This window comes from Lactuca serriola, chromosome 3 (genome assembly GCF_051521515.1).
Source record: "Lactuca serriola cultivar US96UC23 chromosome 3, Lser_US96UC23_V15, whole genome shotgun sequence".
NCBI classification, from domain to species: domain Eukaryota; kingdom Viridiplantae; phylum Streptophyta; class Magnoliopsida; order Asterales; family Asteraceae; genus Lactuca; species Lactuca serriola.
This window is the reverse complement of record NC_136410.1, coordinates 50,022,774-50,050,744: the sequence shown is the minus strand read 5'-3', so window position 1 is coordinate 50,050,744 and position 27,971 is coordinate 50,022,774. Positions and strand designations below refer to the sequence as shown.

General features: G+C 34.2%; 2 protein-coding genes across 2 annotated transcripts; both read left to right on the top strand.

Moving 5' to 3' along the window:
* Nucleotides 1–7,777: 7,777 nt before the first annotated feature.
* Nucleotides 7,778–10,143, top strand: LOC145092237 (cytochrome P450 CYP72A219-like). Its single transcript, XM_079030167.1, has 5 exons — nucleotides 7,778–8,226; nucleotides 8,311–8,537; nucleotides 8,627–8,868; nucleotides 8,952–9,336; nucleotides 9,640–10,143. The coding sequence occupies exons 1-5, from the start codon at nucleotides 7,941–7,943 to the stop codon at nucleotides 10,063–10,065; spliced, it is 1,566 nt and encodes a 521-aa protein (XP_078886293.1). The 5' UTR covers nucleotides 7,778–7,940; the 3' UTR covers nucleotides 10,066–10,143.
* Nucleotides 10,144–19,027: 8,884 nt separating this feature from the next.
* On the top strand, nucleotides 19,028–21,452 carry LOC145092235 (cytochrome P450 CYP72A219-like). Its single transcript, XM_079030166.1, has 5 exons — nucleotides 19,028–19,442; nucleotides 19,537–19,763; nucleotides 19,853–20,094; nucleotides 20,185–20,569; nucleotides 20,878–21,452. Exons 1-5 carry the CDS (start codon nucleotides 19,178–19,180, stop codon nucleotides 21,301–21,303), a joined length of 1,545 nt encoding a protein of 514 aa, XP_078886292.1. The 5' UTR covers nucleotides 19,028–19,177; the 3' UTR covers nucleotides 21,304–21,452.
* The last annotated feature ends 6,519 nt before the right edge of the window (nucleotides 21,453–27,971 follow it).

Here is a 27,971-nt window from a genome sequence, read left to right as displayed (position 1 = left end):
TGTATATATGTAACTCATTTATGGAATACATTTTATTTTATATTCATATTAAAAGGAGAAAATAATGCTCTTCGTGAGCTTTCTAAACTATTATACTTCATTTTAGACAAAACTGTAAATTTGGTCTTTGTGGTTTTCAAAAACCTTTGGATGAGGTCCAAAAAGTTTCCGATTTGCATGGAAGGTCCAAAATCAAGGTTTTTCTGGGTTTTTGGTCAAAAAAAAAAAAACTTAAAAAGACGATTATGCCATTTTATTTTGTTTTTTGTATTTTTATAATTATTCTAATGTTGTTTTAATTAAAGATTAAAGAAAAAAGAAAAAAATATCCCCACCCCACCCACTGTTCTCTCTCTCTCTCTCTCTCATGGACTTTATCTTTGATATCCCCAAATTGATGAACAAAAGCCAAAGTCAAGCAATAGAAAGAAATTGAAACCCAAACACACAGACACACACATTCTAACGCAAAGCAACCACATCGATTGGAAACAATCTCATCAATAGGATTGAGTCCACATCGACTTATAGGTTTTCTTAAACAAAAATGGAGGTTTGCTTAAACAAAAATGGAGATTCACAATGAGTCTCTTGTCTCGATCGAACGAAGCAAATAAGAGGGGAAGGTAATCACCTTCAAATTAGAGTGGTGGCTGGACAGAGAGGGTCGACGAAAGCAGCCTTTGGAGGTGGCGATGGTTCACAACAGTGGCAGCAACAAGGAAAAGGCCAAGAGCGTTGAGAATTGAAGTCGTCTCGACAATTGTGGGAAGTATCAGGAAAGCTCAGGAAGAAGCTTTAGAGAAGAATGATCGAAAGGAAGAACGTTTGGGCAAAACGTTAGTATTCGTACAAACAACCGAGGACTGAAGGTATTCCAAGATCGAATTAGGGTACCTAAGACGGGAGGAATGAGAGATCTTCTGATAGAAGATGCACACGAGACCATGTACTCGATTCATCCCGGTAGCACTAAAATGTATAGGGACCTAAAACCCTACTACTGGTGGCCAACGATGAAGCTCGATGTTGCGAAGTACGTGGCCGAGTGTGTAACATGTGCGAGAGTTAAGGCACAACATCAGAAACTGTATGGGAGTTTAGAAACTTTACCTGTACCCATGGGTAAATGGGAAGACATCACCATGGATTTTGTGACTAAACTACCCAGGACGAAGAACGGACACGACATGATTTGGGTAGTCGTGGATCGTTTCACCAAGAGTGCACACTTCATAGCAGCCAACGAGAAATGGTCTGTGGATAAGCTCGCAAATGCTTACGTGAAGGAAATTGTAAGACTTCACGGTGTACCTCTTACGATCGTATCAGATCGTGATAGTCGTTTCACGTCAAGATTTTGGAGGAGTCTACAAGAGGGGTTGGGAACGAAGTTGTGTTTGAGTACTGCTTACCATCCACAAACCGATGGCCAGAGCGGAAGAACGATTCAGACACTGGAAGATATGCTGAGAGCATATACCCTCGAGTTCCAAGGGAACTGGGATGAGCACTTACCTCTGGTAGAATTTTCGTACAACAACAATTTTCACTCGAGCATCAAGATGGCACCTTATCAAGCCTTGTATGGACAGAAGTGTCGTACGCCGTCTTTTTGGCTTGAAGCCGGAGAAAAGCAGTTTATGGGCCCCGAGATAGTCTATAAGACTGCTGAGAAACTAAAGGTGATTAGGGAAAGGATGTTAGCAGCTCAGGATCGTCAAAAGAGCTATGCTGACAAGAAAAGACGATCGATGACCTTCGAAGTTGGGGATTCGGTTTTGCTAAAAGTCTCACCGTGGAAGGGACTTATAGGATTCGGGAAACGAGGAAAGTTGAAACCAAGGTTTATTGGACCGTTCAAAGTTCTTCAAAAAATTAGGAACCAAGCTTACAAGCTGGAATTGCCTGAAGAACTCAATGGTATTCATAACACCTTCCATGTGTGTTATCTGAGGAAATTCGCGGGAGAAGTTCCCGACATAATTCCAATCTCAGAGTTAAGGATGGATGAGAATAAGAGGTTGATCGAAGAGCCTGAGGCAATTATTGACCATAAGAATAAGAAGCTACGACGCAAGATGGTCGACTTAGTGCTAGTCCGATGGAAACATTCGAATGGGCCGAATCTCACTTGGGAAACAGAGGATGACATGATGAGTCGCTATCCACATCTGTTTGCTGATGCATGATTCCGGGACGGAATCATCCTAAGGGGGAGAGAATTGTGATGTCCGGGTTTTAGGGCTAAGCATTTTTAGATGATGTAATAGTCTAGGTCAACTATTGCAACTCATTTTGAAATAATAAAGATGAAATATTTGAGTATTATGTGAATTATAAGTGTATTTATGTGCTTATTATTTAATTATAAATGTATAATTAATAAAGAATAAAAATAAGTTTCAAAATTAAAGTATGAGATAAGTCCGATATCTTTACATAAAGTTGTAGTGGTAGAAACAAGGATTCCGTGGATATAAAGAATGCCAAAATCCGAGTTATAACGAAGAAGTTATGGCTCGCCGAAGTTTTACGGCAAAACCGGCACGGCACCGGGAGACGTAAATAGTGAATTTACGATGGATGACTTTTTAGCCTTAGTGATCTAAATGAAAGTCGTAAAATATGTTAAACCGAGAAAATCCATAAAAAGAACGCCCAAATCTGACTTCGTATGAAGAAGTTATGATTTTTCTAAGATTCGGCTTAGCAGTGCACGACCCGAAACTCGAATTTTAGTTCGAGCGGTTTTTGGCTTACGCGACCTAAATGAGAGTCGAAGATCTCATTAATAGGAACTCAACGGTAAAAAGATGGACGAAAACGGAGTCCGTATGAAGGAGCTACGAATTCTTCGCGGTCATTTAGCAGTCTAAACGCCTCCTACTGTTAAATTTGATATCGGTCGAGAATTAGCCGACGGAGTCTAAATGAAAGTTGTAGATCTTGTTTTTACCTACGTGTGGAAAAAAAGAACGTCAAAAACGGAGCTCGTATGCGAAAGTTACGGGGTTTAGAAGTCGGCAGGGTGCTGCTGCAAAAGGGGTGACGTGGCTGAATATGGGCCAAGGCTTTCTCCCCAAGGAAAGCCATCAGGTGATGACACGTGGCACCGACTCGCCGAGTCCGTCAGGATTTCACCCTATATATAGAAGTGTCGGGTTCTCTCCTTTCTCACACCTTTCCCCACTTCTTTCTCTCTCTATACTCTCTCTCTAGCCTATCCTAACCCCCCTAAGGTCTAGGTAAACCCTCTAGCACCCGAAGGAAGCCCCGAGGCTCCCGAAGTCCCGAGAAAAGAGCCTTTCGGCTCGGGAACGTTGCTCCAGCGAAGCCCGGTTTTCGAGAAAACCCGCTGTAAGTGAGCTACGCCTAACCTATCTTTAGTTTAGCTTATGTTTTAATATAGTAATGTTATTAGGACCTTATAATAAGTACTTGGGCTATTATTATGGGTTATATAAGTATCGTTTAACGCTTATATAATAGTAATAATAACTAGACTATTAATTAGTCGCGGTGAATATTAGACTAAACCCTAGTGGCAATGATACTAGGTTTTGCCGAAGGAAAAGTGTGTTAAGAGTAACAAAGTGCTGTCCAAGCGCCGAGTCACCACCTACTCAGGTGAGTGCATAGTTACTTTCAGCTTACACATATATATGAAGTATTTTACATAAAGTACGTGCTATGTGTGCATATTATCTGAATACTTGCTATCTATGCTGGATGAACATTGTTATACATGTTTTCAATGATTTGAACTGTATATGTATTTTATATCTACAAAAATATTGGGGTAAAACATGGGTAGATGTAATAGGTGATGTGTGATAAAAATGATGAGAGGCCTCGATGTTGATGTTATTGATTCTGTCATCTAGCGGAGTATGGATGACGACCACGGACTATTCTAGACAGTCTAGTGGGACACTAGCAGGCTCGCAACCTGTAGGTGTTTGTGAACGATGTGTTCACCGGTGTACTCCATCCCCCACATGGTTGCCTTTAGGACATTTATTGCTAAGGAATCCCCTTAGCAGTAGTGTGCATCCCGATGATGATCCTTAGGCTAGGTCCCTTATGATAGGTGTTTAGGGACGTAAAGTGAGGATAACGGGAACGGGTAATCGGGTTATCGTTGATTGATGAAAATAATTAACTTATTTATTGTGGGTTGAAAACCCTATGTGCTCACCAGGCTCTCCAGCCTGACCCACTCAGTTTTATGTATTATAGGTAGTGGCGCTTGAGCATAGATATGATGTTTGAACGAGGGATTACGGATATAGGCCTGTAGATATGAAATAATGTAGTAAGGCTTATAGTGTACTGTTTATGCTTTTGATCTGTACGAACATGACATCCCAAGTCTTTTAATGAAATACATTTATATGGAAATGCTTTTGATAAATCTTTATCATATTTTGTTTTGGGACAAATTCCGCAACACTTTTATTTAAAATGTTACTCTGATTTTCAAACAAAGCATAAACAAAATCGGTCTTTTATGGCCGTGATTTTGGAGATGTCACAGTTAACCCTTGTTCTGATCTCCGATCTCGCCACCTCTGTCTAGATCTGTAAACGTTAACGTCTTCACAATATCTCTGATCTATGGTTTTGATTTTTCAAGGGTGGGTTTGAGACCGATCTGAAAAATCGGACGACCACCATAGCTGTCAGCCTAAAAAACCTTAGTTCAGGTAACGTGTAGATGACGTGAAGATTTGGAAACTCTTGGTTTTGTTCTTTAAACATCAGATAAATTAAAGATGATGTTGCTCCAGCATGATGTTGGTGCTCCGGCGAGTGTTGTGTGTTGAATTAGGTTTGTGTGTTGGGTCTTGTATATCAGATTTTTGATTTTGTATACCAGATCTTGAACATATGTATGTGTTTAGTCTCATCTGTATTTAATCAAGTCTAGGTTCATCAGAGTATGTGTGTATTATGAGTCATGTTCATATGTTTGTGTTCTTGTACATACGATTTTTGGGTTTTTTATGTTTTCTTGTATGTTAGATTTCCTGGTTTTTTTCTGTGTTCATCTGGAGAGACAAAGATTTATGTATGTGTGTGGTGTTGGTCGGAGCTAGGTAAACTTTCTGACGGCTAAAGTTTCCGACGATTAAGGTTATTAAGGAATCATCAATGTCGGCAACAACGGTGACGTTGACCGGTGGTGGTGGTCTTTTGCATAGTACGAGAGAGATCATATTTTCTTTTAATCACAAAAGTAGTTAAATAAATAAAAAATTGAAAAAATAAAAAGTAAGGACAAAATCGTCATTATGAAAAAGTTTAAAGCAAATTGGTTCAAATTCGAAAGAAAATGAAAAGTTTAGATATTTGGTGTTATTCTAAACATTTTTGGACAAAAGTGACAATTTTTAATTAACTATAGGGATTATTTGTGCAGATTTGTCCACTTTTATAATAACCATAATAAAAACATATAGCAATTACATATTGAATGATTAAAATCAATATAGCTTGACGAAAGACATTATATAGATAAATATATTGATAAATAATTCATGAAATGTGAAAATTTCATTAGAGTTTCATGGATTAAAAAAATATTGATAATTAAGAAGAAAAATATAAATTGGCAATATAAAATCAACCAAAACAAATCCCTAACCCCTAAAATCAAACTAACAAACCAAGTCTTGCTAAAATATGCGACATAAAATATCTTGTATTGCGGTAAGTAATTTTTATCTTAATTGGTATTAGGGATGACAAAAATCCCCATACTCAATGGGGAACCCGAAATCCGCACCTGTTTTGATTGGGGAATCCTCAAGTTGACCAGGGATGGGGACGGGGATGGGGAATCCCCGAAAAAAAAAGTGGGGATGGGGATAACCCTAATCCCCGACCCTGGACCCGCCCCGGTACATATTAATATACAAAAATAATACAAAACATATATTTATAGTAAAATTTACAATACATAAATTTTGATCCAAGTAACCTAACTCATTAGTAATTACTTGGTTGAAATTATATTTTTTTTTATTTTATTTAACTTAAACTCGTGTATAATTTTTCTTTTCTATTTGGTTTATTTGTTTTACCTCAAATATCACTGTGATAAGTTTTTCTACGTGATTTTCATGTATATATTTAAATTTGGTAGAAAAATTGTTTATATTTTTTATGCAATCTAAGGATATTTTTATATTTTGGAAAATATCTTTAAACTTCTGTTAGAAAAATTGAAATTTAGAGTTTTCTTTATGAAAAAATATTCATATTAAAAGAGGAAAAAAATCCCCGATTCCCCGTTGGGGATCCCCAGTCCCCGGTGGGGATGGGGATGGAAGTTTATTTATATTCTCCGTTGGGGATGGGGATGGAGATGAGGATTGGAATGATAATTCGGGGAAGGGGATGGGGATTGGGGTCCCCTGTATATCCCGCCCCCGTTGCCATCTCTAATTGGTATAATGGTATTAAGAGCATCCATAATGTATAGTTCAATATGAGAGTTGAATGAACTGACATACCTAATTAACATTTAATGGATTAAACTCTACCATTATGAGATACAATGTTGACATTTAATAGATATGAAGTTCATTGACCATTGAACTCTTCAATGGAAAAAAACATTTTAACTATTAAATACTCCCTCCGTCTAAAAATTATTGTCCACAGACAAAAAACATATAGATTAAGAAAAGCAATCATTAGTTTTGTCTTTTTGAGTAAAATGACCCTCTTGCCCTTTTCTAAAACAATGGAAAATGTGTATTTGTAATTTTTGATGTTTACTTTATTAAATGTTAAGGGTAATATGGTAAAAATGTATATCTACTTTTGGTAGTGAACAATAATTTTGGGACAAACTAAAATAGTAAGATGGACAATAAAATTGGGACGGAGGGAGTATATATTATATTGAACTCTATTGAGTTCAATGCATTGTAAAAAAATTAATTTATAGTTGTATATTAAGTAAAATGATAATGTTTTAATAAGCTAATAATAATAGAAAAATAAAATAATTATTATGTACAAATTATTTTCTAACAATTTTTTGGCATGGTTTTAACAAAAGAAAGAAGTTGATGTTTAGAGTTTAAAAATCAAAGCTTAAATTATGGATAACGAGCTTTCTTACCGACAATCACATGAAGGCTCGTAATGACTAAAAAACAACCATATATTTTAAGACTTTGTCTATATAAATCAACGTCTTTCGTGTTTTTTTTTTTATTTGTTGTATCGCATATGTGAAATTAAATTAATATTTAAGCTGATAATAATTAATTAAATTAAAATAATATAATACAATGTATTTTTCTAGAAGCCTTTCTAGTTTCTATGATAGGTTAGATTCATGGGTACCCACGTGTCCATATGCTACGCCATTTTATTCGTTTCATCACGGAAGCAGTCGGCCCTTGAAAATAATAATTATGTCCTATTATCAATATTTTATTATTTCTATGTTAGATTTTTTTTTTATTTTTTTATTTTATTTTTATTTTTATAAATAGTATAATAAAAGTATGGTCCCTGGACTTCATGTTTAGTCGATGAAAGATTCGTTTTACGGTTGGTTCATTCAAAAAATTATAATTTCATCTCATTTGGTTACTTATGTTATTGATATGACTGTAAAAGTGTAAATGTATGATCATGTAACATTATTTATTTATTATAATAAGCATTGTTTAGGGGAGAGTATTGAAAAACAACCGCAACATATGAAGTATAATTTATAACAACTCAAACACTACACGGACTTGATTGATAATTTTTCGTCGACAAATACAGTCCTTTCAGTCATATCACAACACTCAAAAGTCAAAATCATCCCCAATTTCTCTTTGACTTACCTGTTATACAACTTGAATCTTTAAACAGAGTGTGCATCTATCCTCATAGATAGGGAAAAGAAAACCACCCTACATCCTCTAATGATGGAGCTAAATTTTAGTATGATGAACACAGTGGTATGTGTTGTTGGAGTGATAGTGATGATATACGGATGGAGATTTTTCAACTGGATCTGGTTGAAGCCGAAGAAGATGGACAAGTTTCTCAGAGAACAAGGTCTGAACGGAAATCCCTACAAATTTCTATACGGAGACATAAAAGAGATGGTGCAGATGACCGCTGTTGCCAAATCGAAACCCATAAATCTCAACGACAACATCGTCCCACGTGTCATGCCATTTCTGTACTACTCCGCGAAGACTTATGGTAAGAAAGTTATTGGATATTATGATCAAAGTATTCTTGATTGTTGAATGAAAGAGTAATGATTTGTACTTGTATGATATATAGGTGAAGGAAATAATTTCTTTACATGGATGGGTCCACGACCTTTGGTCCACGTCACAGAACCTGCACTAATAAGAGAGATTTTAGCCAACTATTCTCAGTTTCAAAAGCAAAGGGGAGGAAATCCATTAACAAAGATGCTAGCAAGAGGGCTGGCAGATGTTGAGGCTGATCAATGGGCAAAACATAGAAAGATAATCAATCCTGCTTTCCATGTCGAAAAGCTCAAGGTTCATTCCTGTTTCTTTCTAAGTTACCAAAAATACCAACAAACCCTATGTTGTAAATCACCGATTCCATTAATGTTTCGTATTTGTAGCATATGTTACCTGCTTTTTACGTAAGCTGTAGTGAGATGATCAACAAATGGGAAGAATTAACAAAAGAAAGATCGAGTGAAGTTGATGTGTACCCTCATCTCCAAACATTTACTAGTGATGTAATTTCACGTACAGCATTTGGTAGCAGCTATGAAGAAGGAAGAAAGATATTTGAACTTCAAAAAGAACAAGCAGTGTTAGTTATTAAGGCTGCACAATCAATGTATATTCCAGGATCAAGGTGAGCATGCTTTCCATTTATAATACCTTTGAGATTTTGTCCAGAAATACTGTTTGATTCTACAATTAATTATCATTTCTTAGATTTTTGCCCACAAAGAGCAACACAAGGATGAAAAAGATTGACAGAGAAATAAAGGGATCGATAAAGAAAATTATAAATAAACGAGTAACAGCAATGAAAGCTGGGGAAAGTAGTAGCGATGATTTATTGGGCATATTATTGGATTCGAACTACAAAGAGATCAAACAACAAGGGGATAAAAATTTTGGGCTGAGTATTGATGAAGTCATCGAAGAGTGCAAACTCTTTTATTTTGCAGGGCAAGAAACTACTGCAAACTTGCTTGTTTGGACAATGATTTTGTTAGGCCAACATACAGATTGGCAAGATCGAGCTAGAGATGAAGTTTTAAAGGTGTTTGGAGAAAGAAAACCAGATATTGACGGATTAAGTCATTTAAAAGTTGTAAGTAATTTCTCTAGTGCCTGGATTTTATAAAACTGTATATCAACTAAATAAAATCATAATTTATCAAGTACTACATTTTTTATACCATGGGGTAAAAAAATGTGTAGGCCAATCACAATATCTTATAGAGCAAGAATCAAGAAGGTAATGCCCATTTTTGAACTCAGACCTCACTAATAGGTTCTTGAGGTTTAATCAAAAGCAATTCACAATAAATGAAGATAAACATGATCATATTTTTTATTATTGCTGTTGACAAAAATCATATTTTTTTGGTGTATTCTAATAATTTTTTTGCAGATTAATATGATATTGCACGAGGTCCTTAGGTTATACCCGGCGGGTATAGTGTTGGGGCGGATGATTCACGAAGACACTACAATAGGAAACATAACCTTACCTGCTGGTTCACTCCTCTACTTGCACATGATGCTTTTACATCATGATAGTGATATATGGGGTGATGATGTGCACGAGTTCAAGCCTGAGAGATTTGCAGAAGGTGTGTCAAAGGCAACAAAGGGACAGGCATCATACTTCCCTTTTGGAGGGGGTCCACGTATATGTATCGGCCAAAACTTTGCTATGTTGGAAGCAAAATTGGCACTTGTTATGATTTTAAGAGGTTTCTCGTTTGAGCTTTCCCCATCATATGTGCATGCTCCACATACTATCATCACTTTGCAACCTCAGATTGGTGCTCAATTGACTTTGCACAAACTTTAGTGGTTATTCTAAAAAAAAGGAGATACATATATAATGTTGGTTTATATCTATTCTAATAAATAAATGTTCTTTTTGCCATTTGTGATACTCTCATTCAATTTGTTAAATTTCATTTTATGGTTATTTTGATTTTTTCAACAAGTAATTTTATGAGTTTTTTTTATTTTATTAAATTTAACATAATATTTTAATGTAATAATTGCAATAAATGAATATCAATTTTATTAATGAACCTTAAATTTTAATTTCAAAATTCCCAAAATTAAAGTTTATTAGTTTCTTTTGTTTATTTATTTAAATTTAAAGATAAAAAACATTTCCATTATAATAATTCATTATTTTTCTTATTTTCTTATAAATTCAAAGTTCTCAAATATTTAGACTTTTATATTTAACTTTTTTTTTTAAAATTAACACATGTAATACATGGGTCTCACAACTAGTGTCTACTATATTTAATGCGCAATAGATGCATTATTCATAGGAGCATCTAGACGCAGATGAATTGGTTATCAAAAATTTCTATGATTGTCATCTAGATTTTGTCCGAGGAAAATATTGATGCGTTCAATAATATATAGCACGATCAAAATCATAAAAATAAAGAGTTGTGGGTAGAAACATTGTAGCATGACATGGAATTACCAATAAATATTGTTTATAGGTTCATAATAACGATAATAAACTTAAACATAAGTTACACTTAAAGCATAATAAATTAGCTTAACTTAAAGAGTTTCTAGTGAAAAACGAGAACTCAAAGGTAGAATCTCGACCCGAAATCTACTTTTTGTTAGCTCCTAAATACCTCGGAGTCTTGCTTAAGTGGTCAGAAGCTCGAAAAAAGTTGGAATCAAAGGGAGGAAAAGGTTTAAGAAAGAGAGAGGGATTGAAAGATGTGAAAAATAAAGAATTTTCGCCATCTATTTATAGGAGATTATAAGGTACGCTCCACACACTATCCATAGGCATGCCGCGTCTTCAGCTGATGCATCTGGATTGGGTTGGTGCCACATGTCGTATTGGGCCATGTCACCACATGGTGCCATGTCATCATGTCAGTGGAAGGGTCCGACCTTCTCTTTGCCACATGGAGCACTCTGGTGCTGCCACATCACTCCCAACAATTATTTTTCGCGAATCTTCGAATAGTCATAACTTTTGCATACAAGCTCCGTTTTCAATGTTCTTTATATTTACACGTCCGTATTGACGAGTACTACAATTTTCCTTTAGGTCTCAACATCTAATTGACACTCCATTTTAAATTCATATTTGGACCGTTTTAGACTGTTAGAATTCTTGCGAAATTCAAAACTTCTTCATACGAACTCTTTTCTCGGCATTCTTAATATCAATGAGTTCGTATTTAGGATATCTTTAACTGTTGTTTATATTGCATTGTCTAAAAAGCAACCGATCTCTGATTCACTTTTTATTACACACATGGTTGTGTCGGGCTGAGAGAAAAATCATAACTTTCTTATACGAAATCATATGTCGGTGTTTTTTATACACACGAAATCTTCATCACGGCTACTACAACTTTCATCAATACTATTTATCCTCAATAATCTTCTATAAAAATGTGTATTTAATGTAATTCGTTAATTTTATGATACAGTTTTATACAAATACTATAATCCCATAATATTTGCCCATAAAACATGTATGAAGTATATAAATATCATATAAATCATTTAGCTCTAACTTACAGGCGTTATAAAAAATCAAATTAATCTTTCTTCCTAAATGTTGAGAGCATCTCACTTAATACAAATAACTCAAAAATTATGAAATCTATGAAACAAACAACTAATTAAAAAAAAAATCACCATAAAGAAAATATAAAACACAAACTCTATGTAATAAAGGAAATCTTAATTTCTACTACAGTGGTGGTATTGTCAATGCAACATAAATTGCAATTTGCAAGCTAAATCCAATTTGCAAAAACAAAATTAAAATATTTCGAATCGCATAGGAACAAACAATACAAAATCTATCTGACCTAATTTAATACCAACAATAAAAGACGTTGAGATGAGATTGAAGAAACCGAATGCAATTCCAAACTTAATCCAAATCTAGTAGCCTCATTCCACAATTTTAGTTTAAATTCCCCAAAATCAATAAACTAAAATGTTGTATAATCCATAAGGAAACAAATAAGCTTCTTATTATGTATCAACTTCTCATTATGTATCAACCAACATGCAAGAAGAGAGTACCTCATGATCTTTTTCCATGCTTAGATAGTTGGGGTAGATTGGTCAATCATATGCTTCAGTAGTGTACCTTGGTCTCTTTTCTCCTCAAAATGACATAGATTTTATCAGTCTTCATCTGAAAGAATGTGATTATATTCTTTCTTAACAACTGATGAAGTACAACAACAACAAAAAAATTAATATTGATTCCTATATGTTTTTCTCGAGAAAAACAAAAATCAAAACTCAATACAACCATACCTATAACTCTAACTAGGGATAATTTTCCAAAGATGGCAACTTGTGATGCGTGAAGATGATTAATGACGGGCAGGTGATGCTCGCCGACATAATTCATGTATTTTATCTTCGATTTATCTAAAACGAACCAACGGTGAAGAGGGACTTTGTCGTTTTTTGCCGTCAATTGAATTGGGTAATTATATGGCCGACGATGTTAAGATGAAGAAGGGAGAAAGTGATGTCGATGGCTTCGTGTCTTCTAGTGGCTTAGGGTTTTATATAATGATAATTAACATATTCATAAGTATTTGCCTAGTATAAAGAGATTTGATTAGGATAAGAATCAAATTAATTAAATTAAAAATATTAATTAACATGTAAGATTACAAAATTAATCATTTGAAATGATTGTCCTACATTGATTTCTATATCCATGCAATAAATATCTACAACAAATGAACACACACACACATACACACACACACACACACATATATATATATATATATATATATATAGGCAAATGTTCAACAAGGAACTATTTTAAACCATAGAACCAAAGAAACATTATTTTTTCAAGTTTTAAATCTTATTATTTATCGAAAAAAAATTCTAAAAATATAGAAATTCATAACTTTTTATTTTCTTTCCATTGATATCAAATTTGATATATATATATATATATATATATATATATATATATATATATATATATAGGGTTAGGTTATTTTGTTTTCACTATCTATTGTGTGCATGTATGACTGATTCTGGACCAATCATTTTAGTTATTTTAAGAAAGTAATTAATGCATATTACATGTTGAAGATATAATAGGTATTAATTACATCTTCAACATTTAATAAGCATTAATTACTTTTTTAAAATAACTAAAATGATTGGTCCAGAATCAATCATACAGGCACACAATAGATAGTGAAAACATTTGAACCTAACTCTATATATATATATATATATATATATATATATATATATATATATATATACAGATTCACATTGTGATTTTGTACTATAAATCATTGATTTTGTATAAATTCATTGTATGAATCTACACAAATTCATAGTGTTAATTTGCATACATTCACAGTGTGAATATACACAGATTCACATTGTGAATCCGCACAGGATTTTACAGTGTGAATTTGTATAGATTTCACAGGATGAATCTGTATAGATTCACAATACGAATCTAAACAAATTCACAATGTGAATCTAAACAAATCATTTTTTTTATATCAAATTTGATATCAATGGAACATCTAAGCCATATTTAAGCAATTTAAATCAAAATCACAAATATAAACGAAATGCAACATCTAAGCTATATTTAAGCTAAAAAAAGATTTGATGAATTTTTTTAACTGTTGATTCATATATATGTATGCATGTATATTTATGAATCAACAGTCATATAAATTGCTAATGCATGCTTATTCGCAGTTATATGCGTACAAACGCATAATTAACAACTACATATTTGGAGTTCCCAAGCTCTCACAAATTTATAGTTCGGACATGTTGGTTTAATCTACAATATTCGTTAGTTTAATCAATATATGAATTTCCAAAACTAAGGGGTTGTTTATTAAAAAAAACATTTTGGGCTCTGGCAAGAAGAACACGCGCAACACTTGACAATTCACAATTGTTTGTCTTCTAAAAGACTTTCGACTTAAAAAAACTGATGTGCATGTGTTGCGTGATACATCACTGAACCTTTCTCTTCGAACAATTTATCACCTTACTTTAAGTTATATTATCAACTAGGGGTGGAATTGGTACGGTACCGACTTTTTTTTCTTCAAACCGCGTACCGTACCAACTATAGTTGGTAGGAGAATTTAACTGCCAGTACCGTACCAACTATACTTGGTACCAGTTTATTTGGCTACCAAAAAATTTGGTTGGTACATATTGGTATTGGTATATACCAAATGCTTTAACTAATTTTTATATTTGAAGAGTTTGACACATGATTAACTATATTAGGCTTCACATTGTAATCATCATCCAACTCAACGGTTAGAAAAATTTCCATAATCGAAAACAAATTATACAAAAAAAATTGTCATTGATGTTTAGCACCTTTTATATGCATATAAAATAAAATAACTATCATGCACAATACAAAGTAAATGTATTCAACTATGACGTTGTTATATAGTAACTATACCGCTGTCTCACCGTCTTAATTATAAATATTATATATAAAGAATTAACAAAAAAATATATACTATTGTAAGAAGTGATTAGTTAATTGTTTTTGGTTTTCTTGTTTTGAGTAATATACAAGTAATCGAGTAATGTATACATAATGCCAAACTTGCTACTCTTAACTGAAACATAAAAATATGATAATTAATATTTCTTCATATATATATATATATATATATATATATATATGAGTTGGTTGGTATGGTACAACCGTGGTATTCAAAATTTTATACCGTTACCGTACCAAATTTACTTAATTGGTATGGTAATACCGACCAAACGTATTGGCTACCGAACATGTTGGCTACCAATTCAATTGGTTCGGTTGGTAACATGTTGGTTGATTCTCTGTAATACATATTTGTCAACCCTATTATCAACATAGAATTTTTCAACATGTTTATTATTTTTATAAGAGTAAATTACACAAATGGTCCCTATGGTTTGGGGTAATTTACGCGTTTGGTCAGTAACTTATTTTTTTAACTCGAAAGGTCCCTACTATTTTCTTTTGTTACACGCTAGGTCCCTACAATTTGTTTTTGTTACGCGTTTGATCACTGTCTTACCTAAAAAGACAATTATTCAAATAGGAAAAATTGGTGGAGTAGGTAAGGTAAGGTGAGGGGGGTGGGGTTAGGGGTGTGTTTATTTAAATAAATTAAAAAATCAAAGACAAAATAGTCTTTCTAGTTAAGATAGGGACCAAACACGTAACAAAAACAAACAATATGGACCTTCTGAATTAAAAAAATAAGTTAGGGACCAAACGCGTAAATTACACTAAACCATAGGGGCCATTCGCGTAATTTACTCATTTTATAATATTATTTTATAATATTATGAAGGATATGATAACAATTCAAATATAATTTATATAAGACATTATATAATTTAAAAACCCTTTGGTTAGTTTCATATAAATACTTTTTTTGTTACATTTTTATAACCAAATATTATTAAATTATAGATTTAATCACTAAAATTACCAAGTCTATCGAAGCTAACCGAAGAAATAACAACCGCCCTGAAAATTTTAATAAAATGAACATGTTGCTCGATAAATTAATAATTGACAAAACTACAAAAATGGTCCTTATAGTATGCATTTTTTTCCGATGTTTAGTGTAAACCTCGACTTTTTCAGCTTCATGGTCCTTTAGAGGTAGTTTGTTTGTGGTCTTGGTCCCTCGGTAAACTAAAATGACTTTAATTCCCTTATGATATATATATATATATATATATATATATATATATATATATATATATATATATATATATATATATATATAATTTAAATGAAAAAGAAAACAAGTAATTAATTTGGACCCACTATACACACACTCTCTCTCTCTCTCTCTCTCTCGTACCTACCCGAAGGAACTTGTTTGAAGACACATAAATTCTTTTAGGGAACATGATGAACACATTTAACATACATGATGAACACAAATTAATTTCTTCTGACAATCGATTGAAAAAAATCATGTTTTCAAGACACAAGATCATCTCTGTAAACACATACACACACAACACACACAAATATATTTGATTTCGTTAATAGGTTTCTGGAAACATGCAATATATGGGTCCATAGATAAACACGGTGAACACAAACCTATAAATCGATTTCTGGTTTTTGTTAGGGTCGAAAAAGGTTGATCTCGGGAGCTTCTCCATGGATGAACGAGGTGAGCACTCACACACACGCGCATACACACGGAGATTAACACACACACCTACAAAAATCATTTTTTAGAATTAGGGCTTGAATGTTTTTCAGAAATCATTTTAGAGACGAGGGCTTTAGCATTTTCCAGAAACGATTTCAGAGATGAGGTAGGTCTTGAGCTTATTTCATTCTCTCAAAAATCAAATCCCCAAAATGATTCCCATGTTTCAGGTCGGATTTTCACCACGGGTTCGTGTTGTGAAATTACCTAAGCCATTGAAATCCTTTTGTAGAAGACGATGAACAATACTCAATTTTGATTTCTAGATTTTTGGATTTTAAGGGGAAGATGAAGTTCATCAAAGCCAATGATCACCACCAGAGCAAGGAAAGAACGAGTAAGACCACAAATTCGCACTAGGATTTAGATGCAGTGGAGCATGACAACAAAAAAAATTGGATAAAGTATTTAGAACAATTTGGGGCTGCAATCAGGTGGTTTGGGTTGGAGAGAGAGAGAGAGAGAGAGAGAGAGAGAGAGAGAGAGAGAGAGAGAGAGAGAGAGAGAGAGAGAGAGAGAGAGAGAGAGGACCCATATTATTTTTAATTATTAAAATAAATAAAGAAATAATATATTTTCAAATAGCGAAAGAAAACTAGAAAATAAATACCCCAAAGATATTACAGTGATTTCAATATTTGCAGAAACCATTTCCACATAGAAACATGGCTTAAAAGACCATGAAACAAAAAAAAAATCAAGGTTTGAACTAAACGTTGGAAAAAATGCATACCATAAGGACAATTTTTGTATTTTTTTTCTTAATAATTTTATTTATTGTTATTTTGCAATTATTATGTTTACTTATTTTGTATAAACGTTTTTAAAAATCATATCATCAAGATGCTCTTTATATTCGAGTTGTATATAATTAAAACGAAATAAAATTTTGATTTAAAATATAGTTTATTTCAGCAGTCTACCGTACTTAATAAACAAGAGTAAATTACACGAATGGGCCCTATGGTTTAGGGTAATTTGTGTATTTGGTCCCTAACTTATTTTTTTAATTCGAAAGGTCCCTACTGTTTGTTTTTGTTACGCGTTTGGTCACTGCCTTAGCTAAAAAGACTATTTTGCCATTGATTTTTTAATTTATTTAGATAAACACACCCCACCCCTCACCTTACCTTACCTACCCCGTCATTTTTTCTTATTTAAATAATAGTATTTTTTGGTAAGACAGAGATCAAGCGCGTAACAAAAATAAACAGTATGGACCAAACACGTAATAAAAGCAAACAATAGGACTTTCCGAGTTAAAAAAATAAGTTACGGACCAAACGTACAAATTACTCCAAACCATAGGGACGATTCGTGTAATTTACTCAATAAACAAACAAACTTGGAGACATTTGATACACATTTTCTACTGGAATTATAAATGTGGTTCGAAGACAATATACGTTTTAGTTCTCAAAAAAAGAAATAAGAAAAGAAAATATAAACGTATAAACTAGTTGTGGACCGCTAGGAAAAGACTTGTGCAACAAGTTGGACGTCAATCTCAAACCAACAGGTAGGGACAAATTTCCATTTTTAGTTTTTTTTTTTTAGAAAAAACAAATATCATTAAAATGGAGCACTCTCATTGCAAGAAGCTACAAAGAGACCAAGTACAAACATGAAAAGGAAACATAAACAAAAGAACAAACATGAAAATTAAGATGAAAAATGAGTGAAAGGCGAAACGCTCCATTCAACCCAATTTCCATTTTTAGTTTACACTAAAAAATAAAATACAACATTGGTACCTCGACTTGCATTAACTTACATATCTGGCTTAAAAGACTTGTTTTCTGTACTTTCTCTCCAAAATTAACACTTGCACTTAATTTGAGTCATTATGTCCCATAAAATACATGAAAGTGGCGGCACAACTTGAAAATCACGAAGATGATGAAATATACAAACTGATTATGAGTTTTACTTTGATGAGAATTTTTTTTATTAATTTATAATTTTAATCAAAAACATACATCTTTGTTATGTCATTCTGGAGTTTATTATTAAATTGTTTTATTCATAAAAACATCCATAATGATGAGTTCAATGGAAGGGTTGAATAAGATGACAAGTTTAGTTATAGTGAGATGCCACCTTGACATTCAATGAATTTGAAGTTTTATGACCATTGAACTCTTTAATAGGAAAAATGAAAGTTTTCTAATCTTAAATACATACTATAAATTAGCTTTTGTAACTTTTTATTGAATTTTGTAGAGTTGAATGCATTGTAAAAAATTGATTGAATTGCATGGAATGTAGAAAAATGATGTAGCAATCCATTGAATTCTATGGAGTTCAATGCATTGTGGATGATCTAAGTTAACAATCCATGTTAGTGAGTTTGATCACACTACAAATGAATGATGTTATTGAGTTATTTGTAAAAATAATTTCACTTTCTTTGTGTAGAGGAGACTATTGAAAAACAATAACACATGGATTATAACTATAATAACTCGAACACAAGCGACTTGATTGAACATTATCCATCGATAAATACAGTCCCTTCATTCATCATCAACAAGACTCGTAAGTCAAAATACAAAATCAATTACAATTTCTCTTTGACTCAGCTGCTATCACTTGGTATCATAACTTGAACCTATAAATAGAGTGTGTATCTATCTTCATGTTAGGGAAAAGAAAAGCGCCCTACCACCTCTAGAAACGGAGCTAAATTTTAGTATGATCAACACAGTGCTATGTGTTGTTGGAGTGATAGTGATGATATACGGATGGAGATTTTTCAACTGGATCTGGTTGAAGCCGAAGAAGATGGACAAGTTCCTTAGAAAACAAGGTTTGAACGGAACTCCCTACAAATTTCTATACGGAGACATAAAAGAGATGGTGCAGATGACCGCTGTTGCCAAATCGAAACCCATAAATCTCAACGATGATATCGTCCCACGTGTCATGCCATTTCTGTACAACTCCGCAAAGACTTATGGTAAGAAAGCTGTTGGATATTATGTTCAATGTATTCTTGATTCTTAATTCTTATTGAATGAAAGAGTGAAAATTTACACTTGTATGATATATAGGTGAAGGAAAGAATTTCTTTACATGGATGGGTCCACGACCTTTGGTCCACGTCACAGAACCGGCACTAATACGAGAGATTTTGGCCAATTATTCTCAGTTTCTAAAGAAAAGAGGAGGAAACCCATTAAGAAACATTCTAGCAAGAGGGCTAGCAAATGTTGAGGTTGATCAATGGTCAAAACATAGAAAGATAATCAATCCTGCTTTCCATGTCGAAAAGCTCAAGGTTCATTCATGTTTCTTTCTAACTTACCAAAAATACCAACAAACTCTATGTTGTAAATTACTGATTCCATTAATGTTTCATATTTTTAGGATATGTTACCTGCTTTTTACGTAAGCTGTAGTGAGATGATCAACAAATGGGAAGAATTAACAAAAGAAAGATCGAGTGAAGTTGATGTTTACCCTCATTTCCAAACATTTACTAGTGATGTAATTTCACGTACAGCATTTGGTAGCAGCTATCAGGAAGGAAGAAAAATATTTGAACTTCAAAAAGAACAAGCAGTGTTAGTTATTAAGGCTACACAATCAGTGTATATTCCAGGATCAAGGTGAGCATGCTTCAATTTATAATACCTTTGAGATTTTGTCCACAAATACTGTTTGATTCTACAATTAAATGATTAATTATCATTTCTTAGATTTTTGCCTACAAAGAGCAATAGAAGGATGAAGGAGATTGACCGAGAAATAAAGGGATCAATAAAGAAAATTATAAATAAAAGAGTAACAGCAATGAAAGCTGGGGAAACTAGTAGCGATGATTTATTGGGCATATTATTGGATTCGAACTACAAAGAGATCAAACAACAAGGGGATAAAAATTTTGGGCTGAGTATTGATGAAGTCATCGAAGAGTGCAAACTCTTTTATTTTGCAGGGCAAGAAACTACTGCAAACTTGCTTATTTGGACAATGATTTTGTTAGGCCAACATACAAATTGGCAAGATCGTGCTAGAGATGAAGTTTTAAAGGTGTTTGGGGAAAGAAAACCACATTTTGATGGATTATGTCACCTAAAAGTTGTAAGTAATTTCTCTTGTGCTTGGCTTGGATTTATCAAACTGTGTATTAACTAAATAGAGTCATAATGTATTAATTACTAGTATTTATTTTACCATGGCGTTAAAAAAATGTGTAGGCCAATCACACTATCTTATAGAACAAGATTCAAGAAGGTGATGCCCTTTTTGAACTCGAGACCTCACTTATGGGTTCTTGAGGTTTTATCAGAAGCCATTCACAACAAATGAAGAAAAACATGATCCCATTTTTTATTCTTGTTGTTGAGAAGAATCATATTTTTGGTGTATACTAATTATTTATTTTTCAGATCAATATGATTTTGCATGAGGTACTTAGGTTATACCCAGCGGGTATAGTATTGGAGCGGATGATTCATGAAGAAACTACATTAGGAAACACAACCTTACCAACCGGTTCACTCCTCTACTTGCACATGATGCTTTTACATCATGATAGTGATACATGGGGTGATGATGTGCACGAGTTCAAGCCTGAGAGATTTGCAGAAGGTGTGTCAAAGGCAACAAAGGGACAAGCATCATACTTCCCTTTTGGAGGGGGTCCACGTATATGCATCGCGCAAAACTTTGCTATGTTGGAAGCAAAATTGGCACTTGCTATGATTCTAAGAGGTTTCTCGTTCGAGCTTTCCCCATCATATGTGCATGCTCCACATACTATCATCACTTTGCAACCTCAGTTTGGTGCTCAACTGACTTTGCACAAACTTTAGTGGTTATTGTAGAAAAAAAAAACGAGATACATACATACTGTTGGTTTATATGTCTACTATATTGAATGCACAAATGATGCATTATTCATAGGAGCTAGCGTATAGACGCAGGTGAATAACTTATCAATAATTTCTATGATTGTTGCTTTATTTTGTCCGAGGAAAATATTCATGCATACAATAACATATAGTACGACCAAAATCATAAAAATAAAGAGTTTGAGGGTAGAGACATGGTATCATGATTTCAAAATGGCTCAAACCACTTATTCTGCATTGTCGAGCATTATTAACTATGAGACAATATCTATTCAAACACTTTCTATATTAGCAACTATATATAGAATTGATAAATGTCAACTTAAGTGATGTATTTCCCCTATACACAAGAAAATCAAGTTTTTGTTCATGGCTTACACATAATTGTGTATTTACTGATATAATATCATATAAGGTTCTAAATGGTGCGAGGCGTGACGTGACTGCAAAGTCAAGCCTCAGGTCATGACGAGCCACAAAATTTTATCTATGAGCATCATAACAGGTTTACAATCTATCATTCCAAAATCCGGCCATCTTATGATGTAGAACTATATCTTCACTTTCATACTTCACTTGCAAACCCAAAAAATGATTGTCTTCCAAAATCCTTCATGTTGAAATGAGTGCATAGATTTTATTTTGGCTAACTAATTATTTCATTAATGTCACTGTGATGATCAATGATCTAAATAGACTAGAATAACTGCTAGCTATTTGGGTTATGATGATTATAACAAAAAAAATTCTAGACAAAAACAATTCGAGCAAAACAAACATCATAAATAGAACATGGATCTATGTTGATTAAACTTTATGCAACTTAATTAACCCGAAAGAAGGATATACAATTTACATTTTGTGATGTCAAGAAGAAATACCAAAGCCTCAAAGTAGATGTTTTGTATCAAGTCACACCCACAACAACAATCAACAAGCAAGACAGAGACTTCAAGCTCGTAGCTTGAAAATTGTGACCTGAACCATACAAGGTTCATGGTTAGCGCCGTTGGTCAGTGCCGCTGTTTCCAAACATCAGAGGAAGGAGGAGATACAATTTTCTTGTCTTTTAGTGCTATTTAGGATTAATGGAGGTCCCTATGTATAGTTGTTGGTCCTTATCTATATAATCAATCAACAAGTAATGTAAAGAACATAGTGTAACACCCAAGTTCCAGGCATAATTATCTTTATGAATACAGACATTTAAAGTTTAAACCTAATAATTTGTGGTGGCCATGACGTGGTGATGATCGCTGTAACGCCCGTAGATCAGGGCTAGTCAATTTAGAGACGTTAAGCGTCAAAAAAGACTTTTTTATGGAAGATTATTTTGAAAGAATAATATTAACTAGGTTGTAGTATATGTTACAAGGATTCCGTACATATAAAGAACGTCCAAATCTGACTTCGTATGAGGAAGTTATGATTTTTCTAAGTTTCAACTTAGCGGCTTGCAGCCCGAAATACTCGATTTGAGATCGAGCGGTTTTTAGCCGAAGCAATCTAAACGAGAATCGAAGATCTCGTTGTTGGTATCGAAGCGATAAAAAGTTAGGCGAGAACGGACGTTAAACGAAGAAGTTATGAGTTTATAACGAAATTTTCTGTCCCGGCCTGTAACAACCCGATATTTCAACTCTTTGTAATGATCTAAAAAGTCAAGTATTGTAACCACCTTGGAGTTTATAAAATTAACTTTGATAATAAAATGCCCAAAAAGTATCTATTTAAATTCCGACTATGTTTAATATCAATAAACCGGGATCGTACGTAAAATGGATGCCCAAATCCGACTTCGTTTATTGAAATTAAGATTTTTCCAAGTTCGGCTTAGCAGCAGACAACTAAAAACTCGAATCGGAGATCGAGAGACTTTTGGCCGGAATGACCTAAACGAGAATCGAAGGTCTCGACAATGGTATTTCAGCGGTAAAAAGTCTGGCAAAAACCGACGTCAGATAAAGAAGTTATGAATTTTTAAAGAAATTCCTTAATCACGTCATTTTAATAAATAAATAATAAAAATAATTTCATAATTTGCCAACGGAGTCTAAACGAAAGTTGTAGATCTTAGTCTCACCTACGCGTGGATATAAAGACCATCGAAAACGGAGTTCGTATGAAGAAGATATGATTTTTTGAAGTTTATTAAATTTATTATATATAAATTTAATTCAAAAATGCTAGTAATATCCGAAGAGGAGTCAGCGTCCTCATCCGAGGTACGCGCCGCGTAACCCAGTACGCCCCGCGTACCCGAGGGCCTTGGTCTCGGTCCGTCCACGTCGCCCCTATGCGAGCTACCCACCTTTCCGTCCCATCCGAATCCGAGGCAGTCGAGGACTCGGTCACGGGTGACGCACGGGTACGCGCTGCGTACGCCTGTACGCCCCGCGTACCGAGGCCTCTCAGCCCCTATAAAAGGGGTGCGAGGGTTTCCGAAAAACTTGCTCATTTCTTCTCATTTCCCTTGCATTTTGCCTCGTTTTCCGTGCCCGTTCAAACCCAATGCCCTGGTCATTTTTACTCAAGTCCCGAGAGTCGATTTTACTCCCGAGATTCCCGAGAATCCCGAGAAAATTCCGTTTCCCAAGACGAAACTCTGCCCGGTTTTCCATCTCGCTATCTTCAAACTTCCAAGTGAGTTCATACCCCTTTCAAACACACTTTAAATATATTTTAAATGCTTTTATACTCTTTTAGGGGGGAATACAAGTAAACATACGGTTATTATCGTGTATTTCATAATATTTCACTTACTCGTTTTTATCAAATGAATCACTTGTGATTTAGTACTACTATGTGAAAACTCGTGTCATACTTTGCATTGAACTAGATTTATACAAAGTATTTAGTAATTCCAAGTATCCTTCGTTGCTAAACCGTTTTATACATTCTAAAAACTTATGATTTATACTTTGTCAAATATTGTGAAAAGGATAAACTTTGCACACAAACTATTACTTTAATACAGACTTAGTTGAGAATCCATGAGACGTGTACATCTTCAAATACTGCCTTTTTATTAGAAGGTATCGCTACAAGTCCTATCTATAACCAGAGTCTCCCGTTCGGAGAACGTGTCAAATGTGTATAGATCTATACGGGAAGTCATGATCCCGCGCCCTGATTGTTAGCTACAGTCCGTCCTTTGGGGTGACAGTTTGTCATAACGCTACGACGCCTGAAGAACGTCGCTACAGGCATATTATGTTTAGTATGGTTATAAAACTCATCGGATACACCACTATTATAGTACTTCTGATTGATGAACGAGCAGCTATTAAAACTATTCTTTATCTAACGAACTGAAATCTTCTGATAGGTTTATTATATAAATCTATGTTTAAAATCTTCTAAAGCATGTGGATTGCTTCCAATTTTTAGTCTTGGACATTAAACAAACTATTACTTTAGGAAAATATGGGATTTTCCTGTATACAAATGTCACACCCCGAAAACCAAAGGCGGAAACGTTCCCGGGGTTGACTCCACGTTGAGTATCAAATCCAATGTACATAGTAATCACAGTAAACAACCATTACATTACATATATATGAAAGTTTACATTTGGTTCAAAAGTAAATTGTACAAAAGTTATACATATATCATATTAACAAAAGAGACGAGTCTTCAGAGCACTCCGTCTTCACCAAAAGATATCGCCGGGTACCTGTCTAACTTGGACCTGAGAATACAAGCAGTTTGAAAATCAGCATAAAGCTGGTGAGTTCATAAGCGGTTTAGTTTTGTGAAAATGCATCGGTTTCCTTTAGTTTTCTGAAAAGGGTTTGATATCCAAGAAAATCCCATATTTTCTTATGTAAAGTAGTTAAGTTATCTTTCGTTACAGTTCTGTTACAAGTTATAAGTTAACCCCAGGAAAATCCCATATTTTCCTAAATGCAAGATTGATTGAATAACACAGAGTATAGTTTAATATACAAAACTATAATTTAGACGAACTGTAGATAGAAAGTATTTTGAAAACCTTGGGACTAACATCCCGAACCAGTTGTAAGATAATTCGATAAAGACCATGGGATCACTATCCCGAATATAGATATAAGATAGCTTGATAAACCATGGGATCACTATCCCGAAACTAGATATATGATAGATTGATAAAATCATGGGATTATCATCCCGTATAAGATTTAGCTTCAAAACCATGGGATTACCATCCCGAACGAGATATAGACATAAAACGATGGGATTACCATCCCGAACGAGATATAGATACAAGACCATGGGATTATCATCCCGAACAAGATATAGATTCTAAACAAAATCCTAGCTGTGAATAAGTTTATATTAATACGTATTGTGAGTCGGGTAACCATGCTGATATGACAACGAGACCTCCTTGACGTTAGTCAGACGTCGGACGATAAACAGAATTTGTCACCCCAGGCGTGCCCGCCTAACTGTAGCTAACAGTTAAGGTGTGGGATTGTCAGTCCCGAATAGATCTATTCACAAATTCCTCGCTCTCCCTCCAGGAGACTCTGGTTACACTTCCGGAGAGGATTTACTTGATCATCCATAAAGGGTAGTGACTATCTCACAAGCTAGTATTAAACTATTCACAGGATTCTCATACGATAATAGACATACAAAGATTTTAAGACATGATACAGTGAAAATGGTTACATACTATGAAATTATCTGGCAAAACATTCAATGATACGGAGATAAACTGAATCAGACATAGTTTATCTAATAACTTAATACAAATATCAGTACATGATATAAAGAGAAACATAGAACCCCAAATTATTCCCATAATAATTTGATTAGTTTGATTATTTTCTTAACTAAAATCCATTTAGTTGTAATCGATAAATCATTCCTTATGCTCAACATAATATATAAGGAGTAAAAGAGTTTATAAGTTGCCAGATATTATTTGAAACACATAAATGTTATGATTTGAAAACAGTTATGGTTTGCTTGTATTCCCCCCTGAAAACAGTTAAAAACAGTGAAAAAGGCGTAGGGGTATGAACTCACCGGACGAGAAACGTGACGATTTGGATGCTAAGAGTTGATCCGGGGCTTGTAAATACACGAGGTTCCTAATTATAATGTAAAGATACACATTTGTATCTAATTAGGACTTAGTTTATTTATATGTTAGGGACACTTGCTTCAAGTCGCGAAAACACTCCGATACAAGTGTTTGGAAGGACCCGGGTGGCGTTTAGGGACACATATAGTTAGGATAATGAATTGGGACATCAAAGGAACACTCCATAAGGAGTTTACGGCCTCATAACCCTCTACCCATGAGTTTACGGCTGTAAACTCATGGTGGGGTGAGTTAAGGTCAAAAATGGCTTGAAACACTTAAGGGAATGTTTCTAGGTTTGGTTCTAAATGCTTGGAATGGATTTAAATCACCAAAATGATTAATTTATGGGAGTTTACGGCCTAGCATAGGCTCCTGGCCGTAAACTCCTTAATCCTCATGAAAATGGTGTTAAATGTTGTTAAAACAAATCACATGTGATTGCTAAAATTGTACTAAAGCCTTATATGCATTTGTTTGAAATTTTGAAGGGATTTTTGGAGTTTACGGCCAATGAGACCCTTCTCATGGCCGTAAACTCTCATAGAGAGTAAATCCTTGTGTTTTAATGCCAAGAACTTGTTTGCATGGACTTCTAAAATTCATTCCAAGGCTTTAGGGGTGGTTTAATGACATTTTGACATGGTTTTATGAGTTTACGGCCAAAGGCTATGTGCTTAGGCCGTAAACTCCTAAATGTGATGCATTTGATGTGTTTAAGGCCTCCAAACCATTTTTAGATGATTCTAGGATTTACCACAAGGTCATTGGTTGAGTTTCAGGGCATTTGGACATGTTTAAAGACACTTAATCCCCCATTTAGAGGAGTTTACGGCCCAAGCACATGTCTTGGCCGTAAAATCTTATTTGTCCCCCAAAAATGATGTTTCAAGTGTCCAAGTGCAAAGATCTATGCTCTATAATTCATAACTAAGGCATATGAGTGATTTGGAAGGGTTTAAGGGCATGAAAACCCTAGTTTAATGAGTTTACGGCCCAAGAATGATCCTTGGCCGTAAACTCCTTCAAACTTCACAAAGTTCATGATTTAATTGTTTAGAGTCCATATCTTGAAGCCATTTAGCCATATCTAAGTCCCAAACTTGTCAAGGAGGGGTTTAAGGGCTTAAAAACCCACTTAATATGAGTTTACGGCCAATGTATGCTCCATGGCCGTAAACTCATGAATATGGTCATAAATCATATTTTGAACTTGAATTTGAAGGCTAAGGAGGTTACAATACAAGCTAAGGAGTGTACCTTAGAGATTTGAAGCCTTAAATTTGAGTTTTGGACCCTTAAACTTGGATTTAGGAGAGAGGTTAGAGAGAGAGTAGAGAGAGAAGGAAAAAGCTTCAAATGGATGCTAAAACACGTTTATATAGGTCTTAAAACTTGTACGCGGTGGAATTCTACCCGATACCGACGTTAAACGCAGCTTTTGGTCGCACCTGATTAAGTTACCGTCACCCGGCGGGGACATTTTTAAAACTTATGAAATAATTATATTCGGGCTAATTACGTGAGTTCCTGAGTGATTTAGACACTTATTAAA